Here is a 22,288-nt window from a genome sequence, read left to right as displayed (position 1 = left end):
ATATAACATAGGTAAGTGATAAGTGTATCTATGATTTATTTGGTGACCCATTCACCATTGACCATTGTATCAAATATCTAATATACATTATACAATGTTCATAATATATCACTCTGTAATGATTTTTATCTGTCTCAACAATGGAAAACAACTCAAAACATAAAAAAACGTAAAAAAATGTAAAAGTTAGTGACTAACAATAAAATAATCACATGGAAATATCGAACTATTATAATATAACAGGAACCAGTGTTTTTTTCACTTACAAAAATTTTAAGTATAATATATTATTATTCGTATAGCATAGGCGCAAATAGCCCAATATTTTGATGGGACACTAAAACCCCATGATCTTCCTATATTATTTTCTAAAAATTATATATGCTTATAGTACTAAGTACGGAACTTTGAATTGTGAGATTAAGTCCTCTCCCCCCCCCCCCTATTTGTGCCAATGATTTGTAGCTTATAAGTTATAGTCGTTATAGGTACCAATATCATGTACCTACCTACCATAATATTAAATATTGTTATTAATATTTTTAGATTTATAAATCTATTTGCTTGTAGCGGATATACATCAGACAATATAATAAATTATATACATCCTTCAAACAGAATATTAGCATATTCTAATTATTAATCATGCAGCCACGCCTAATTATTTTGTTACCATAAAAAAATTATATTTATTAACATTTATGTGAATAATTTTTGATAATGTTCAACAATTTTAACACAGTTTACTGTGTACAACTTTTTATTTTTCCCATGCAGAAGGGTGCTTAACATTTTCAAGTACCTACCTAGCTCAATTGGTCATTGGAAATCACAAATTACATTAATATTATTTTAATGTAGGTAAGTATACTATATTTTAATTTTCATTTTGTTTTTTATTTTTTATTTAAGAAGATTTACCTAATAAGATGTAATAATAATATATTATAATAGATTATTTTAATTTTGTATTCACAATTTAGATGCTGCAGTTGGTCCCAAATATTCTAATATTGTTTTGCGTTTTTAAAGAATATTTTATAATCACAATTGTATAATTTAATAAGTGTTTTTTTTAAAAAATACTTTTGTGTCTGCTATTACCTTTAAGAACAGTAAAAACGCATAGATTTCTTCAACAGTATCTTTTCTGATATGAAAGTAAATCTACTAGGTGCCTACTCGGGGGGTCAATAGTAAAGTAAGTTTTCAAAAGCGCCAGGAAAAACAAAATAAAAAGCAAGGAAAAACGGGAATTTTTATGCAAAATATGTTTTTCACAAAATTGAATTTGGTTTTTGGTGTACCTAACTCTAAAACAAATGATCGTAAATACATGACATTTTTTACTCAATGTTCATAAATTTTAAAATGTATTTGAAATTAAAAATGTATAAAATATTCTACTTTCATAGCCAAGAATTGGAAATGTAGGTAGAACAAGGGTTAAGTAGGTTATTCTTGAACAAAAAATCTCAAAAATCTCAAAAATATAAAAGCACAGTTTTTATTATAGTCATTTTATGTTCAAATTTGGTGGAGGAAATTACATATTAAATAACCAAGAATAACGATTTTAGCCATTTTGTATTGTAATATTACAATATATTGATTTAATATACCATACCTAATTTACGCTCAAAAATTCAAGTTGATGCCGTTAGCTTAAAAATTAGAGTGAATCCACCTATTATCAAACTTGATGGTAAGAACATTATCTGTGTTTTGTTGGAAGTATTTTTCGTTAATTTAGTTTTTAAGTGAGTTATGAGCGTTTTTAATTTACATTTATTATACACTCTATAACTCACTTAAAAACTGAATTATCGTAAAAAACTTCCAACAAAACATAGATAATGTTCTTACCATCGAATTTTATAATAGCTCGATTCACTCTAGCTAACGGCATAAAACTTGAATTTCTGTGCGTAAATTTGGTATGTTACTCGGAGAAAACACATGCGGGTGTGGCGTCCTCTTAATAATAACTAATAAGTAATACAAATATAAATATAATATAAAATATCCACACTGACAAACCGTCACCGCTCAGAATCGTTTTTCGTATACAATGATATTATATCATTGAATTCAAATTTAACACAATCCATTACAGTGACCCACTTGTAACCTACAGTACAGCAGAGCACCTTTTTTTCTTTTGTTTTTCCTTGCTCTTTTGAAAACTATTGAGAAACCTCCCGTTGTCAAGAATTCACCAACTAGATTCACTTTCTCATCGAACGAGATACTGTTGAAAAAAATCAAAGCAATGTTACTGCCCCAAATGGTGATGATAGACACAAACAATTTTTAAAAAAAAAAACCAAACATCATTGTAATATCAATACTGTAGTAAACCTGCGTTTCTACGAATATATTAAGTACCTTTCCGCGGTAGGACAACAACAACAAGGAGATTAACTTTCAACTATTCGATTCCAAGAATCGCGTACATGTACGTACCTAGAGTTTTACGACGTAATTAAAACTTCGACATCAAATATCTGCAAAACAAACCTACAATAATTTAAGTGCCAATAAAGAAGAGTGCCAATCGTACATTCGGGTTGTTTTGCAATAACAACGTCCAGCTCCGGTTCCCTTTCAGATATCCACCTCCTGGGCTCTACCGTGTACATTTTTTTATACATATAGATTTTATATAAATATAAGATAGAGTCTATAGCAAATTAGGATTTAGTACAGAGTCTGCACCACGCAGTCACTAACTTCTCGGGCAGATGCTTTTCGCTCTGTCCTCAAATTTATCTAATTTCTTTATAAATGTTTAATTATTATTATCTTGTCTTAACAATAAAGTACTATAAATAACTTATACAACTTGTCTCTCTCCAACCTTCTCTCCTACATTAACCATCAACGTCGACGAACTCAAAATATAAGCGAGCAGTGAGGGATCACTACACGTCTTTTGGTGTCAGGTGTGGGGTCACCTGAAGGAAGAATTTTGGTATCCAACCCAGAATCGAGTACATCAGCGGACCTCGAGTTCAACTACGTTGCTGAAACCTAGGAAGGAAGGAACGACCAAGCCAAGCCACCAACTACACTCAACATAGCCAAGCGGAGCATCAACGACGAGCCAGCAGAGCCGCCAGCACGCAGAGCAGACAGGACCAGACAAAAATCGCAATGAATTCTACATTGTAAGTTGTTATTTAAGCAAATTATTTAGTATATGTCTGAGAGTCCAAATAGGTGTTGGGAAGTAGTTAAATATAACCCGCGAACTTTACATACTACCATAATGAGTGTAACATTAGGAATAGACACCGCCTTGCGCGGCATACCTAATTTTAACGGGGGAACTGAGGCAGATTTGTCCTCATATATAACAGAATGTAACTATGTAATGGACAATATCCATGACAATATTAAACCGGTAGTATTCCAAAATATTTTAGCTAAATTAAAGGGAGACGCATATCAGGCTACACGTTACCGCAACTTCACAGACTGGACAGAGCTTAAAAACCACCTTCGTAACGTTTTTGGGGCACCACATTCAATTAATTATTTACAGTCCCAACTTAGTAACATTAGGCAACGTACCGACGAAGACGTACGTAGCTTCGCCGGACGAACCGAAAAATGCTATCACGAATTGGTAGGAGCGTTAACATTAGGACTAGAGCCAGCCTCAGCCGCCGCGGTAGCCGCATCCCATAAAACAGGAGCACTTACTGCGTTCGTTAACGGAGCAAAACCAGCAATCAGGTCATTTTTAAGGGCGCGTGACGTAGATTCTCTCGAAAAAGCAATTACTATCGCGATTGAGGAGGAACAAGACCTCCAACACATTAACCGTCGTTTTAACGCAGATAAAAATTATGTAAAAAACAATGCAAACCATAAAAAAAACATTAAATGCAATAAATGTAGTAAATTAGGACATTACGCAAATGAATGCCGCAGTAACACCGGTACTTCGTCCAACACATTTTTTAGAAATCCCATAAATAACCGCGATGACAAAACTAGTATAGTCAAACGCGAATATCAGGGTCAAGTTCGATTTTGCGCGTACTGTAAAAAAACTAACCACAACATTAAAGATTGTAGGAAGCGCATGTATAACGAAAGTAAAAAAACAAGTAGTAAGGACGGTGAAGGTCCTAGCACCAGCCGTACCGTAGCCGAAATTAATCAGAATCACGTACGAGTGGTAGCGGACTTTCAAGAGGAACACATAATATGTGGGTCTCACAATTTCGAACCGCATAACATTAAATTATTAATTGACTCCGGGGCAGAAATGAATCTTATTAAGATTTCTGCACTCAACGGGCAGGTAGTCGTAAATGAACACGAAAAACGCACAATTAAAGGTATAAACGAAATACCTATATTTACAATAGGAACTATAGTGACGACGATGCAAATTAACGCAGTAGACGTTCTCATAAAATTCGACGTCGTTTTTGGCGACTTTCCAATAACAGAATCAGGTATTATAGGACGTAACTTCTTGAAACAAAACAAGGTCATTATGGACTATAGTCGAAATTTATTGACCATACCCGAACAAACCAGTTCGAGGGAAATTATATTACCGCCTCGTAGCAACTGCGTACTATTAATTAAAAACGATGAGCACATCACGCATAAAAATATAACTATTAAAAAACAAGACGTGAACGAAAACGTTATTATAGCTAACAGCATTAGCCCAGTCAATAGTGACACAATTATAAGTAACATAATAAATATTTCAGAGGAACCTTTTGTCATTGACGAGTTAACCACTCAACATATCGAGTGGGAACCATACCTTGAAACAGCTTTAACAGCTTCTTTTGTAGACACGAAAATTAACAATCGCATAACCATATTAAAAAACGAAATTAACACGGACAATTTAAATCACGAAGAGCGCGAACGCATTCTAGAATTATGTTGTAGTTACGCGGACTTATTTTATTTACCGGGGGACTATTTGAGTGCCACCGACGTCGTGACACACGAAATTAATACACCGCGTTGCACTAAACCAATTAATATACGACCATATCGTTTACCTTGGGCTTACCAGGAAGAGATTGAAAAACAAATTAAAGAAATGAAACGAAATAATATTATACGCGATTCCAAATCACCTTTTAACTTTCCACTCGTAGTAGTCAAAAAGAAAAATTTAGACGCGACAGGGAAACCGAAATTACGAGTTTGCGTAGATTTCCGTAAACTTAATGAAGTAACGGAAAATGAAGCCTATGGACTTCCAAATATACTTGAAATACTAGAATCCCTAGGGTCATCCAAATACTTTACTACCCTAGATTTAGCAAATGGATATCATCAGTTACATGTGAATCCAGCCGATACCCACAAAACCGCCTTTTCTACAAAATCCGGTCATTACGAATATTTACGTATGCCATTTGGGCTGAGTTCAGCCCCAGCAACATTTACACGCGCTATGAAATCTGTTCTTATGGGTCTTGAGGAAATGTGCACCGCATATTTAGATGATATAGTGGTACACGGTTCCAGTTTAAATGACCATCAGAAAAAACTAGAACAGGTATTCAATAGGTTACGCGTACATAAACTAAAATTACAACCCCAAAAGTGCTCTTTCTTACGGAAAGAGGTCACATATTTGGGACATGTTATTAACGAAAACGGGGTATCGCCGGATCCTAGTAAATTAAAATGCATTCGGGAATACCCAAAACCGAAAAACGCAAAGGACATTAAATCATTTCTAGGACTTCTTAATTATTACAGACGTTTTGTCGATAACTTTGCAAAAACGGCGAAACCGCTAACTTACTTACTTAAAAAAGACGTACCATTTAACTGGACCGATAACTGTGAACATAGCTTTGAGGAACTAAAGAAAGCTTTAATGAACCCTCCATTACTAGTCTATCCGGATTGGGAAAAAGGGGAGTTTAACTTGATGACCGACGCGAGTCAATATGCAATAGGGGCCGTTTTATCACAGGGGGCAGTACCCAAAGACCAACCGATCGCATACGCAAGTAGGACATTAAATAAAGCCGAATGTAACTATAGCGTAGTTCAAAAAGAGTTATTGGCCATCGTATGGGCCGTGAAATATTTTAGACCATATCTATATGGACGTCATTTCAATATTATTACCGATCATCGACCTCTTACATACCTGTTTGGTATTAAGGACGCGTCGTCGCAACTTATGCGCTGGCGTTTACAGCTCGCGGATTACGATTACACTATTACGTATAGGGCAGGGCCCGAACACTCGAACGCCGATTGTTTATCACGTATCCGAGTAGTACAAACGAATACGACTAGCGCCGATACAGAGTTCAACGAATTCCGTGCCGCTGAGAGTAAGCCAATATTCAATTCTAAAATTCTCGAAATCGAAGGCGACGTTAACAAGGTCACGGAAAGCGAAACTATTATAGTAACGATTCCCGAAGATAAAATAATTACACATCCAGTCGTGCGCGAGATCATAAAAAAAGTTGATTTTAACGAAATACATTTTACCGACGAAAACCGGTTCTATACGCACACCAATGGATCAAAATTAATTATATTCTATGGTATCACCAAAACACATACAACACCGCTTGAAGCGGAATCCATTTATCTAGCGTTACAAAATATACGCGACTATTGTATGACAAATCGAATTAAATCTTTTTCCACGGTCAAATTAAATGGACCTACCTCATTAACAAATTTCTTGAGAATTCGTACGATGTTTCGGTACGTATTTCGACATATCGACATCGTAATAAAAATATATACAGGTGAACGTTTTACCGACGAGGAAAAACAACAAATTATTTATGAGCATCATAACTCACCTCTAGGCGGACACTCCGGTGTATCGCGTACTCTCAAACGATTAAAACTTAATCATGACTGGCATAACATTAAGAAAGACGTTAAACGTTATATTAAACACTGTGAACTATGTCAGAAAAATAAATCCCATGTTAAAACAAAGCAACCTATGATGATTACTAGTACAGTAGTCAAACCTTTCGAACGAATCTGTCTCGATATCGTAGGGCCACTACCCAAAACCGTGATGGGGAACTTATATATTTTAACACTACAAGACGAGTTATCGCGTTATGCACTCGCTATTGCACTATCATCCACTGACGCTCCAACCGTAGCACAAGCTTTCGTCGAATGTTTCGTATGCACATACGGAATTCCAAAATCAATTTTAACCGATTGCGGGACCAATTTTTTATCCGACATTTTTAAAAGCATGTGTAAGCTGTTGGACATTAAAAAGATTCAGACGACTGCATGGCACCCACAAGGAAACGGTTTTTTAGAACGGTCACATAAAACACTAAAAGCGTACTTACGCAGCTTTGTAGACAAGGACAGTAATTGGGATAAACTTTTATGTTACGCAACTTTCTGTTATAACACGACGGTTCACACGTCGACTAACTTTACACCATATGAATTAGTATTCGGAACAAAACCCACAGTTCCATCAGCTTTTCATAGAGAACCCGAAGCACAATATAATTACGATAATTACGTTTTCGACCTTAAAAGAATTATGCAAGAAACGCATAAAATAGCTCGGGAAAATCTTATTAAAAAGAAAGAAACAAATAAAACATATTACGATAAAACGTCGAACGCCATCGATTTACACGTAGGCGATAAAGTTCTACTTAAAGAACAAAATAAAAAAAATGCTCTTAGTTTCAACTGGTCAGGACCATTCGAGATACTATTAGTACATGATAATGAAAATATAACGATTCAAAAAGGCCGTCGCGAATACCGTATTCATAAAAATAACGTTAAACGCTATTATGACGACGACGATACTGAATAAATATATAACTAGTATCATAACACTATAATTTTTTTTTATTAATTCTTATTTTATTTTTTTTATTTTTATCATTATAGTAATTCTTATTAGTAGTTTCTAAGAAATGGAACGGGTATATTAAATACTATTAAGCTGAATTTTATTTTAAAATTATATTTTAACTAATAAGCTGAAACGGTTTTCAGACTTGTACTACTTATCATACCATTCACGTCAGGAACTTTTCGATACGCTGACGAACCATTAAAACAACATTCTGGTCTATACTACGAAAACAGGGGACCTTTGAAACTCATAACATCTCAATGGGATCTTACTGCATACATTAATCTTACTAAATATAACGAAGAATTCGAATACATAAACGAAGTAATAGATAAAACGAACGAATTATGTGTTGCATACATGCACGACCCAGTTACCAATAACTTTAATTGTAACAACTTACTTAAAACAGCCACCGCTATAGTTGACAATTTACACAATAAAAAGACACAAGTCTTAGATTCTATTGGTCACATAATAACTAAACGTAATGCTTTAACTAAACTCGTTACAAAAGCAGCTAAATTAATATACGGAATATGCAATTTAGAATGCATACAAAAATTTAATTTTAATATAGCAAAAAGCCAAAGCACTTCGCAATCTAAACTAATAAAAGAACAAATTAAAGTAGTACAACTACAGAATAATATAGTGTCACACAACATTATATCTTCGGTACCTTTAACATTAATGGTGAACGAAACGACAAACATTACAAGGGAACAACAAATAAAAAATTATTTGACAAAACATTTTATACACGTTAATTTATTAATTACAAAACAGATAGAAGAAACAAACACACTATTAGAGGTAATACAACAAGCTAAAATGGGAATTATTCATCCAAGTTTAATATCTCCAAAAGAGTTATTAGAACACGTTAAAGACGTTAAAGTATCATTACCTGGGGGCACCGATTTACCAACTGATTTAGACATACAAAATATTTACGAATTGATAAAGCTCTCAGACATTACTATATACTATGCAAATGACAACTTAGTGTTTATAATTTCTTTACCTTTAATTTATCAAAATGATTTTAGTTTGTATAATTTAATACCTGTGCCAGTGTGCACCGGAAACGATTGTTTTTATATAAAACCTAGTAATAAGTATCTAGCTATAAGTAAAACGAAAGAACACTATGCTCTTTATGACGAATTGTATTACACACATTGTAAACACGCTAGAGACTTCCTTTTGTGTCCTGAGGGTAATCCTTTACATCCACGTGCTAGTAGACCAGCATGCGAAGTACAATTACTCCAAGATCCTATAAAAGTTCCAACAAACTGCGAAATCATGCACGTACAAATGGGTACATCCATCTTTCACAAAAAACGATTCAAAAACGAGTGGATCTACGTCACTAACTACGATTTAGTATTCATCACCTGCGACGAAGATAAAGAATCCACCAGCCATACACTAAAAGGTGTAGGTATCTTAAAACTAAACGAAACTTGTAAAGGGTACGCCGCTAGAGACGTACTCTTACCAGGAAAAGTCGATTACAAATCAGAATATATGGATTTCAACCCAAAATCAGCTTTAGAACCCATAAGGGATATGCCGTTCACCGACAACGACAACTTAATGGAAAACTACCATGTTAAAACAAATAACATGGAGGACCTACATAAAGTGTCAGGTTCGAACAAGCAATTAGAAAAACAACAAAAAGTCGACAATAAAATCGACGAGCTACAAGACACACAGGAACGTAACGATTATATACTATATGTAATAACAAGTAGTATTTTTATGGCAGTAATCATATTAATAATAAATATGGTTAAAACAAAAACAGTAACAAACCACACGGAAGTAGCACAGTCACAGGAAGAAACAGAGGAACTTAATGCAAACCCAGTGATGTCATTAAGAGGAGTCGACATGGTCGAGTTTCCACTCGCGCCAAGAAACAGCCCTACCGGCTACCCAACACTGCGAACATTCTTGAATTAGTGGAAGTCGGGGACTTCCATCTTCGAGGGGAGGAATGTAGTAAACCTGCGTTTCTACGAATATATTAAGTACCTTTCCGCGGTAGGACAACAACAACAAGGAGATTAACTTTCAACTATTCGATTCCAAGAATCGCGTACATGTACGTACCTAGAGTTTTACGACGTAATTAAAACTTCGACATCAAATATCTGCAAAACAAACCTACAATAATTTAAGTGCCAATAAAGAAGAGTGCCAATCGTACATTCGGGTTGTTTTGCAATAACAACGTCCAGCTCCGGTTCCCTTTCAGATATCCACCTCCTGGGCTCTACCGTGTACATTTTTTTATACATATAGATTTTATATAAATATAAGATAGAGTCTATAGCAAATTAGGATTTAGTACAGAGTCTGCACCACGCAGTCACTAACTTCTCGGGCAGATGCTTTTCGCTCTGTCCTCAAATTTATCTAATTTCTTTATAAATGTTTAATTATTATTATCTTGTCTTAACAATAAAGTACTATAAATAACTTATACAACTTGTCTCTCTCCAACCTTCTCTCCTACATTAACCATCAACGTCGACGAACTCAAAATATAAGCGAGCAGTGAGGGATCACTACAATACCTACGCTCCGCTCAGAATCTAAAATTTAAGTTTTTTAATGTTTGTTATATGGACATTCAAATGACAGAACAAGTTCTGTTGATGACGGTTTAGTTATCCACGAAATATAATCCGTGTAATTACGTGAAGTGGAGAAACCGCGGTTCCATAAGGTACGTGAAATGGATGCAAACGTTGTTGTTCATTTCGTGAAACGTACAATAACACGATGCGCAACATATACATTTATTTAATATACAATTAAACAATTTAAAACAAATAAATTATGTACTGACTACTTATGACTCATTGTGTCCATCGAGATATAAATATATAAAATTAGCAAGAATTCGGATACAGGATTTACCCCACTGGGTGTATATTATAGTGTATGTCTATATGTCCTGTCGCGGCTGTCGGTATCATCAAAGGATCTTAAAGGTACCTTAATTATTATAAATAGATCACTGCGATATATTTTATTTTATTTAATGAAATAATTTCAACCTCTGAAGCCTATTGTGTTAGACCACTTGTGTTCAAGCTGTGGACTTATACGCATCTCCTGTTTTAAGCCAACGTTTCCATTTAAACAAGGCAATTTTATTTAAATTTACGTTTCGCATTGAAAATGGACGTTATTGTCACTAATAGGTCGAAAGACGTTTATGCCCATGAAGGATTTCAATATATATTCGATAGGATGAGCGCAGACAATATCACAAAATATTATAGATGTCGCAGAAGGGATATTAATTGTAAAGGACGAATTCACGTAAATAACCGACATGTTTTAGTTAAGGGAACCCACGGTGGTCATGACGAATCTCCTGTGGATGTAGAGGTAAGTTAAATTATAATCAATATTGAAAGGATAGACGTTTTATTTAATAGTTAAATTGTAATGTTGTATGCTTGATTAATTAACAGTAAATATTCATTGTCATTAAATAATTAAATACTACATTTTTTAATTTTTTTACATGTGCACGTAATGCAATTAAAAAAATTGTAAACATTTTGTTTTGTAATGATTAAAAAAATTTATATTTTCAGACTTGGGTAGTATTCCGATTACAGTATTCGGAATACTTTTTAAATACTTTTTTTTGAAAGTATTCTATACGGTATTTTGAATACTTTTTACGATTATTCTGAGTACAGTATTCGGAATACTTATCTTCTTATATATGTATACTCTAACATTTTCAAGTACCTACCTAGCTCAATTGGTCATTGGAAATCACAAATTACATTAATATTATTTTAATGTAGGTAAGTATACTATATTTTAATTTTCATTTTGTTTTTTATTTTTTATTTAAGAAGATTTACCTAATAAGATGTAATAATAATATATTATAATAGATTATTTTAATTTTGTATTCATAATTTAGATACTGTTGATCCCAAACATACAAATAATTTTGATAATTATTGGAATAATTTTTTGCTTTTTAATGAATATTTTACTATCACAATTGTATAATATAATAAGTATTTTTTTTTTAAATTTTTTTTGTGTCCTTAAAGGTAATAGCCTTTAAGGACAGTAAAAATGCATAGATTTTCTTCAACAGGACCTTTTCTGATAGGAATGTGAATCCAAGGCTTATAGATAATAATTATCTATAAACCTTGGAGTGAACTACTTGGTACTTGGGGGGTCAAAGGTAAAGTAAGTTTTCAAAAGCACCAGGAAAAACAAAATAAAAAGTAAAGAATAACGGGAATTTTTACGCAAAATCTGTTTTTCACAAAATTGAATTTGGTTTTTGGTGTAACTCTAAAACAAATGATCGTAAATACATGACATTTTTTACTCAATGTATTATATGTCTATGTAATAGATGGAACCTTAGTATAAGCAAATACTATATACGACAATACGGTACACTTACTACTGTAAAACCTGGCGATCCGTCTCATCAATTCCCCCGAGATTGCTATTAAATTGCCTAAAATTACTCCTTAAATATGATATTTATAGGTATAAACTTATTTATTTTTAAGGGGTAAATTACGGCAATCACAACTACAATCTCGGGGGGAACTGATAAGAACTGGACGCCAGTTTTTACCATAGCTGTCCCGTATAGTCGTATATAGTATTTGGTATTAGGTCTATGCTACAACCACGGTTATTATCCATAATTTATAATTGTGCCCATATCTTTGTTATCTATTCAACAGACTACCAGTATAATTGTTCTATGCTACCAGTAATCATATCAGTAATCAAATCAGTATCAGTAATCTCTTATCTCGTAGTCGTTAAAAAATTTCAAATTCGAAAATAAATACTGAGCAGTAAGTAGTTGTAATGTTATATCAAATACTATATACGATCGTATATAGTATTTGGTTATATGCACAATGCATATTATCGCTTCCAGGTATTGTATGAAAAATAACTAATTACTAATTTATTTATCTGTCATTCTATGGTCGCTGGTGGGTACTGGCGTCTGGCTGGGTAGTTAATGTTCTTACTTTTCATTTTTATAGTTGGTACTGATTACTGTTGTCTCATGTCTGTTACTACTCAGCACGCATCATCTATCTACTACCTACCTATTGATTGACGTTTTTAACTTTTCAACTTAAATAACGTGAGTATAACTTGTAAAATTGACTTATATGTTTAAATAGTTTAATATTAGTGAATCGCACGTGAAATTTAACTTTTATGACGAATAGGTAAGTGAATTAACTCAAAATTCAAGCCACATGATGTTACTTATTAATACCAATATACCATAGACATAAATAGAATATTAATTTTGAGTCATTCTAATGACCTTTTAAGCTCTCCGTACTCACCTTTAAAATTAGATTGGAACTCATAATTATTAGGTATGATAAGTAAAATATTTGATATTTCTATAATTTGTAATCGGATATTCATAATTTATGACCATGTACCATATAGTAATATACTAAAATATTATTACCTATTTACTTATGTAGTTATGTGTTGTTAAGATCTTTAAAAGAGGCTAACTTCTGATAAGTTTTTGATTGTAAGGTCTAAGGTTAGGTTAATTCATAATATCGCCTATTAGTTATTCCCACTGAATATTAAAATAGGTATCTAATATGTTTGTGACTACACTACATTAATAGGTATTTATTAAATAAGAAATTTAATATTTAGACAAATTGTTTAATGTAGATATATGTATCAACCTCATGAATCTAAATTCTCTGCAATAAAGGATATCCAATTTAGTCTATAAAATAAGTATGTTTTTATCCTTGGTTATTATTTAACTTAAATTAGGTTTGTGAATTATTATTTTTTGCAGAAATTGTGAAACAGTGAATATTATCATTTTTTATTAATGGTCCATTACAAAATTATGGGCTAAACCTCTCAAATACTCAATAATATTACGGTCCCTGAAATGTTGAACTAAATTTAAAATGCGGTCTGATGCTTCGACATATTTTTTTTTTAATGGTGGTGGTTCATGGCCTCCAACAAGAAACTCATAATACAGATCTCTTTCTGCCTGAACTTTTTTCAATTCAATTATAAACTGCCAGATCGTCGGATGATTCATGCTGAGCTGTGCTTGCAGTCGCCGATGAGAAGCTTCTGCTACGTTGTTTGTTTTCTATTTTAAACAAAACCAATTCAAGTAAATCAGCTATTTTAAAAGTATAAAAAAAATTGGTTTAATATTACTACATAAATGGAATTTTATTATTCTTATTGACTAAAATCTGTAAATTTTATAAATTGGACACTTTTAAAAAATATTATTTAACATTTGATTATAGTTGGGTCACTGACACACTATTATATTTATTTATTTTAAATTAAAAGTTAAATAATGATAATATAGCAATAGATAGAACAATTTAAATAAAATAAAATAATAAAATATTATATTAAGTATGCATAAGATTGTATATTTATTATATTATATTGTGATTGTGATTGTAATTGTGTGCCTCCCATGATACATTATTAATTAATGAAACAATCTATACTTAAACCAAAAAAGATGCTAATTTCTTAAGATTTTATATCATTTATATCTTACACAACCTATAATTGTGTATAAATTATATTATATTATATGAGTTTGAAATTTGAATATCCCATATAAATTGTATAACAAAATGAATGAGTGTATAATACAGTGCAAATGCTACACCAATACTATACATTTTGTATTGATTAATTATTGAGCTCAATTTTTTATAAAAATGTATTATAATAATTAATTAATTCCATAGTACTTTTATTTTAACATGTGTTAATTTCTTTTCCTAACTTGATCTTAATAAATAATTGTTTAATAATTACTACTATAATTTATTACTGTTGTATAGAAACATAAGATTATTTTTAAAAATGTTTTATGTCTTACCATTTGTTCAGTTAAGACTCTATTGTACAAGTTCCATGTCTCAATCGGAAATGCTGGTACCCTCCTCAAGCCTTCTCTTCTCAATATTCCGATATAATACATTTCCAGCCAATCTAAAATTGGTTGTAATGTAGGCTCTACCCGTTCCAACTCTTCACTTAATATTTCAAAGCTTTCAACAACGTTTATGGGAGGAACAAACGCCAAGGCAGTTATCATACGTGCGTATAAATTAAAATCTGCGTTATTTCTATAAGAACTAAAAAAAAAATACATAATTATAATTTGTACATAGTTTACATTTAAAATTTTATATTTCAGCTTACGCCATCAATCCCGCAGTTCCAATTTGTTTCTTCAAATTCTGAAGAAGATGGAAAAAACACCCACGAATTTCTACTTCAGGAAATTCGTTCCTAAACGCGTTGTGGATCGCTAGTTCAAAGTCCACAGAGACACTTCCTACGTTGATGCCTGGCGATAAATTTTTTATTTGTACAAGCAAATTATTGTATGTTGCTTGACTTTTATTGGGCAATATGGCATAAACACATGGATGTACACCTCCATTTCGACATCCTAATATTACGAACACTTGAGAAAATAGTATGGGAGCTATTTTGAAAGTCCCATCTACAAACCATTGTTCAGATGTTGATAATATCTAAAATGAATCCAAAAATTAGAAATTCTTAAAAATGAATTGGTTTTATTATTAAGACGGAGATAATACTATCAAAATGATTTAAGAACATACTTCTAAACCTTTTTGACGACCGAATAAAAGAATTCTATTATTCTCAGGGCCAGTATCACATAATAAAAAATTCTCAAATACTCCTGGTTCGACTTCATACTCCTTAAAACTGTCAGGGATATCTAATTCAAATAATGTTAAAGGGGCAACAGGAATTTGTGGCCCATTTTGACGTCTTACCCGTCGCACAGTTTTTTTTAGTGTGTTTATAGATGATAAGGCTCCTTTACCAGCAACAGATAACCCATATAAACAAATTAATACATTATAGTTTAAGTCATAATACATACAAATATGCAATATACATGCAAATATATTTATAATATTTATATTAAATTAATTTTACTTAAAAAATTTAATTATAAAATATTAATAACTAATAAGTACCTATCCTAATGACATAAAAAGAATAATATTCAATAATTATTCAATAATTAATTGCATTGTACATTCAACTAAAGTAAATTAATAAAATCTGAATTAACTATTGTATTCATATTTGACATAATAATATTGGCTCCAATGAAAAGTGTTTTTTATACTATGTTTTAGTGAATAAACTAATGTTTTGTAAGACGTAAGAAATATGTTATAATATTTATTTTACCTATACACTGGTTAATTGCTACGGCCGAGGCTTCCAATGTATCAGCAGCTCTTCTTTTTATCCTACATATTGTCGAAGCCATCTAATTAAAATATAGATTAGATTAATTGAACATTTTTTTAGTAAACAATCCTATCCTCTAAAAACATTTATGTTATAGAAAATAAAATACAGACTTGGGTAAAATACTTTTAAAATACTTAAAAAAAGTATTCAGAATATGTATTCGAATACTTTATGATAATAACATTCCTAAGTATTTGGAATATTTCACAAAAAGTATTCCAAATATTTTTCGAATACTTTTTTTTAGTGGATTTAGATTTCAATAGCAAAAATATTATTTTTTCAATTCTATGTTTATGAATGAACACTATTATAATCTCGATAATATACACCTATCTGGCTATTTATGAGTTATAATTTATAAATTATATTCAAATTAATATAGTTAATAAGTAATAATTAGTAATATATTAGACTATTAGAGTATACATATATAAGAAGATAAGTATTCCGAATACTGTACTCAGAATAATCGTAAAAAGTATTCAAAATACCGTATAGAATACTTTCAAAAAAAAGTATTTAAAAAGTATTCCGAATACTGTAATCGGAATACTACCCAAGTCTGAAAATATAAATTTTTTTAATCATTACAAAACAAAATGTTTACAATTTTTTTAATTGCATTACGTGCACATGTAAAAAAATTAAAAAATGTAGTATTTAATTATTTAATGACAATGAATATTTACTGTTAATTAATCAAGCATACAACATTACAATTTAACTATTAAATAAAACGTCTATCCTTTCAATATTGATTATAATTTAACTTACCTCTACATCCACAGGAGATTCGTCATGACCACCGTGGGTTCCCTTAACTAAAACATGTCGGTTATTTACGTGAATTCGTCCTTTACAATTAATATCCCTTCTGCGACATCTATAATATTTTGTGATATTGTCTGCGCTCATCCTATCGAATATATATTGAAATCCTTCATGGGCATAAACGTCTTTCGACCTATTAGTGACAATAACGTCCATTTTCAATGCGAAACGTAAATTTAAATAAAATTGCCTTGTTTAAATGGAAACGTTGGCTTAAAACAGGAGATGCGTATAAGTCCACAGCTTGAACACAAGTGGTCTAACACAATAGGCTTCAGAGGTTGAAATTATTTCATTAAATAAAATAAAATATATCGCAGTGATCTATTTATAATAATTAAGGTACCTTTAAGATCCTTTGATGATACCGACAGCCGCGACAGGACATATAGACATACACTATAATATACACCCAGTGGGGTAAATCCTGTATCCGAATTCTTGCTAATTTTATATATTTATATCTCGATGGACACAATGAGTCATAAGTAGTCAGTACATAATTTATTTGTTTTAAATTGTTTAATTGTATATTAAATAAATGTATATGTTGCGCATCGTGTTATTGTACGTTTCACGAAATGAACAACAACGTTTGCATCCATTTCACGTACCTTATGGAACCGCGGTTTCTCCACTTCACGTAATTACACGGATTATATTTCGTGGATAACTAAACCGTCATCAACAGAACTTGTTCTGTCATTTGAATGTCCATATAACAAACATTAAAAAACTGCATACAAAATAAAAACAATGTAAACACACAAGTTTCAGTTCCCAAAAGTTTTGATAATATTTTTTCTAAACCATGTTTACTTGACAAAATGTGTGGGTCGGATTCAAATGAAATCTCATATTTATCACGTGAATCATTTAAAGGGTTTGAATCAATAACAAATGAAAAACGCCTAATAAGTTTAACTGGGACTTCATTTTGTGTATTTAATCTTTTACTTTCTTTTTTAAAACCTACTTTAAACATAAATTCTGTTAAAAAAGAGAATAGATTACTTATTTTCTTAATAAAAATAAAACTGGGTATTAGCTATTCAGCAATCAGTGTGTTATTTGGAATCGATCCTTCTACAGTTTCAAGAATATTTACTGAATGTCTTAATTTTTGAAGTTCAAAGACTAAAGACTTTATTTTTTGGCCCGATAAATATTCAGTAAAACAATGTTTACCTGAAGCTTTTAAAATAAATTATCCAGATTGCAGATGTATTATTGATTGTACTGAAGTTAAGGTCGAGCAACCAAATACTGTAGAACAACGGGTTTATTTATATTCAAGATATAAAAGTAATTATACAATAAAATTTCTTGTGGCAATCAACCCAAATGGTATGATTTGTTTTGTTTCAAAATGTTATGGTGGTAGGTCAAGTGACTCATATATTACAAACGATTCAGGATTTTTAAAAAAAATTAGAACCCGGTGATCAGGTACTTGCTGACAAAGGGTTTCCTGGCATACAAACTGAAATTGAAAATAGTAACAGTATTTTAATTATGCCCCCAATATTGCATAATGGCCGTTTTTCCGAGACAGAAATACTGGAAACATATAGTATAGCTAGTGTTCGTATACACATTGAAAGAATCTTTGCACGAATGAAAATGTATGGTATCCTTAATAAATTAAAAATTAACCTTCTTCCCCATGTTGATGATATTGTACATATATGTTGCGTTTTAACCAATCTGCAATTACCTATAATTAAGTCTTAAGGTGTATTTTTTTTGTTTAATAGTTAAAAATAAGTTATGATTTGTGTACCTACCTAATTAATACTAACTGTATTAACACTGTATACTGTATATTAATAATTATTATGCCTAAAAATGTAACTTTATATAAATATAATAAATATTATATAAAAAAATATTAAAATTATTATAAACTAACATTGATTTATAAAATAAACTTTATTTCACAAATATGCATTACATTTTTATTTATAAAAATTATCAATTAGTATTGCACATTATAACAATTGCCTGGAAGCTAATTCTGGCAAGTAATAATTAAAAAAAAATGTTTCTATTTTTTTTACAGTATTTGATAAAAATAATTCATCTCTTTGTATAGTCAATGCCACTGGTTCAATATTATTATAAGTAAAAAATTCACATGTTAATAAACCAGTACAGTACATTAATACACTTAGCATATCATACGATCAACCAGAATAAATATTCAAATGCATACTAATCCGCGCTCTAATGATAATCAAAGCCCATATCATATACACAGAAAATGATATTTGTCAAATATTTTTTTGACCAGATAATAGTGTAATACTCAATATTATACTCGCAGTTATAAACGAAACTTATATTTTCCAAAAATATGTTTGACACATTAACATTTTGTTCGAAAATTCAAAATCTTAAAATAAGTAATGTAACCAAATAATTTGTTCAGAATATTTGATTTATATACAACTATAATGTCTGTCCATTAAAAAATAATTTTAGTCAAAAAATATAGCGGTCGTGTTTTGTGGAAAAAAAATATAATATAAACAGAACTACTACTCTTATTGAAATTCTATTAAAAACAAATTGGGCTTATCAATTTCTTGATTATTCATTTTTAATTTTTTTTATCTTTTAAATTATCAGTATTTTTAAAACGATATTTATTTTTTTAGTTATTGATGTTTTGACACTGCGTGTTTGAACTCATAAACGAAAAAGCGTACCTACTTACATACTTTATACCATATTGTATCGGTATTATATATTTTGACAGTCGACATTGTTTCGGGTTTTTCTTCACGCTTTTTCATTACGTACTTTCCACACGCGTCACTGGTGCATTATTCAAAAGGTATGATACTTATGATACTATATTAGTTGATGTTGATTATATTATATTATATTTATTATATATTATAATTTGTAAGTATTATATTAGTATTAGTATTTATATTATATTGATTATATTAGGTAGTATAATACTATATTTCTTATAACATAGGACATAATGAATACAGAACAAATTACTGGATGGTTAGAAGAGAATATAAATGAAGATGTAGATTTGTTAAAGTTTGATGACGGGAATGAATCAGATAAAAGTAACAATGAATTCGTTGAGAACACTAATCATAACTCAAATTCTGAGGAATCTGATGAGGAATGTGTAGAAAATTTAAATTTATGGTTATCGGGTCCACAATACTTGAGCAAAGATAAAAAATCTTATTGGAATATGCATACCTCCTAAAAATACCCGCACAAGGTCACATAATATAATTAGACAGCTGCCGGGTGTAAAAAAAATGCTCAAAATGATAAAACTATAGAAGATGCGTGGACATTATTTTTTCCTGATAATATACTAGAACAAATTGTCAAATACACTAATAAACGATTAGATAAGTTTAGATCTAGCTACGCTAGAGAAAGAGATGTTCTTCCAACTAATTTGATTGAAATAAAGTCAGTTATTGGCCTTTTATATCTTGCTGGCATTACGTTTTGATGACTCTGATACACGTGAAGATCGAAAAAAACTTGATAAATTGGCACCGATCAGGGAAATGTTTGATGGATTTATTGATAGGTCTAAAAATTACTACAATTTTAATTCAAATGTAACTATAGATGAAATGTTAGAAAGTTTTCGTGGCCGTTGTTCTTTTCGTCAATATATGCCGAACAAGCCTGCGAAAGATGGTTAAAAGTGCACGCGTTAGTCGATTCTAAAACATACTATGTTTACAATTTGGAAATATACGCAGGTCAACAACCAGAAGGTCCGTATAAAGTAGATAATAGTGCAAGCGTGGTAATCAAAAGATTAATTGGTACACTTCATTTCCTCTGGCAAATAACCAACTAAAAATTCATAATTTGACAATGGTCGGGACTGTGAGGAAAAATAAAAGGGAAATACAGTCGACTCTCGATAATTCGAAATTGACGGGACTGTTGAATAACTTCGAATTACCGAGAGTTCGAATTGTTGAGTAGTTCGAAATAACAAGGGCAAAAAAAATTCGAATTATAGAGTTAAGAAAAAAATTTTGTTTTTTATTATTGTACATACATACATACATATTAATTATTTTAGTAAATTAGGTGATATGACATACATATTAGAGTTATTTATTGTTAATTTTAACAATTTTAATTATTTATTATTATTATAAAAAATTATTATTTTTTAAAGAAATCTGTAATGGTTTTCTGCTTTATTGAATTTAGTTTCATTTTTTCAATAGTATTTTCTTTAGTAAATAAAGCATCAAAAACCTCAACAGTGACTTCTGACTGGAGCGAAAAATGTCGTAATTTTTCCAAGGATGAACTGGCTTCTTTTAAAGTCACAAGAGGTAGAGGACTTGTGTCATCTTCATTGTCTTCATCAATGCTTAATGTATTTTCCAAAATTTCGGCGTCAGAGAGGACTCCCCATACAGCAACATCTTCATCTACATTGACATAATCAGTGAAAGATACATTTTCTTGAGTTGGCAGGGAATTCCATTGTATCGATTCAATATTCAACTGGTCGTTTTCTGTTTCTTAAATTTCTATGGTAAATCCCGATTTTTTAAAACACTTGAGTATCGTAGAAGGAGCCACTTTTTTCCATGCCTTATCAACAAATATCATAGCAGTCAATACACTAATGTTTGGCGTTTGTTCACTTTCAATGCATTCCAAAACATTCTTTACAACTTCTTGACGGTAAAAAGTTTTACAATTCTTAATTATACCTTGGTCGAGTGGTTGCAACTTCGATGTGGTGTTAGGAGGAAAAAATTGAAGTTCTATATTAATTAAAGGTGGGGGGTTATTATGAACTGTACAGTTGTCTAAAAACAGCAGAATTTTTCGTTCCTGTTTTTTCATGTCTTCATTGAGTGAAAACAACCATTCATTAAATAATTCTGTCGTCATCCATGCCTTTTTATTTGAACGATAAGTTATAGGAAATTAACGTATGCCCTTAAAACACCTTGGTTTGGCAGCTTTTCCTATGAGGAGTGGAGTTAACTTTTCGGAGCCGTCCATGTTTAGGTACTGCTAATAAAATCGTTAACCTGTCTTTACTATGTTTCCCGCCGTGGCATTTTTCTTCTTTAAAAGTAAAAGTTTTATCTGGTAAACATTTAAAAAATAGAGCGGTTTCATCTGTGTTGAATACGTTTTGTGGCTCGTAATTTT

The 22,288-nt window shown here is 31.2% G+C and overlaps 2 protein-coding genes and 1 long non-coding RNA gene across 3 annotated transcripts; 2 read left to right on the top strand and 1 right to left on the bottom strand.

Moving 5' to 3' along the window:
• Positions 1-12,732: 12,732 nt before the first annotated feature.
• Positions 12,733-15,555, top strand: LOC132936784 (uncharacterized). The gene is made up of 5 exons (XR_009663542.1): positions 12,733-12,851; positions 12,964-13,067; positions 13,764-14,099; positions 14,849-15,058; positions 15,159-15,555. It is a non-coding gene; the product is annotated as an uncharacterized LOC132936784 (long non-coding RNA).
• Positions 15,556-20,096: 4,541 nt separating this feature from the next.
• Positions 20,097-20,597, top strand: LOC132932566 (uncharacterized). The gene is made up of 2 exons (XM_060998950.1): positions 20,097-20,255; positions 20,373-20,597. Exons 1-2 carry the CDS (start codon positions 20,097-20,099, stop codon positions 20,595-20,597), a joined length of 384 nt encoding a protein of 127 aa, XP_060854933.1.
• A 677-nt stretch (positions 20,598-21,274) lies between these two features.
• LOC132932564 (uncharacterized) lies at positions 21,275-22,021 on the bottom strand. The gene is made up of 2 exons (XM_060998949.1): positions 21,838-22,021; positions 21,275-21,642 (listed from the first exon to the last, which is right to left on the bottom strand). Exons 1-2 carry the CDS (start codon positions 22,019-22,021, stop codon positions 21,275-21,277), a joined length of 552 nt encoding a protein of 183 aa, XP_060854932.1.
• Between the last annotated feature and the right edge of the window lie 267 nt (positions 22,022-22,288).

The sequence above is a fragment of the Metopolophium dirhodum genome, chromosome 1 (genome assembly GCF_019925205.1).
Source record: "Metopolophium dirhodum isolate CAU chromosome 1, ASM1992520v1, whole genome shotgun sequence".
NCBI lineage: Eukaryota > Metazoa > Arthropoda > Insecta > Hemiptera > Aphididae > Metopolophium > Metopolophium dirhodum.
Note: the sequence above shows the minus strand (reverse complement) of the source record. Positions and strands in the feature narration are given on the sequence as shown.

What these genes read in the sequence shown, in the direction of transcription:
- LOC132932566 (XM_060998950.1), top strand. Translation starts at nt 20,097, where the DNA reads ATGAATACAGAACAAATTACTGGATGGTTAGAAGAGAATATAAATGAA. An exon ending in AGGAATCTGATGAGGAATGT is followed by an intron (nt 20,256 to 20,372) that starts GTAGAAAATTTA and finishes TAATATAATTAG; the next exon opens with ACAGCTGCCGGGTGTAAAAA.
- LOC132932564 (XM_060998949.1), bottom strand. Translation starts at nt 22,021, where the DNA reads ATGACGACAGAATTATTTAATGAATGGTTGTTTTCACTCAATGAAGAC. An exon ending in GTTGCAACCACTCGACCAAG is followed by an intron (nt 21,643 to 21,837) that starts GTATAATTAAGA and finishes TAGAAATTTAAG; the next exon opens with AAACAGAAAACGACCAGTTG.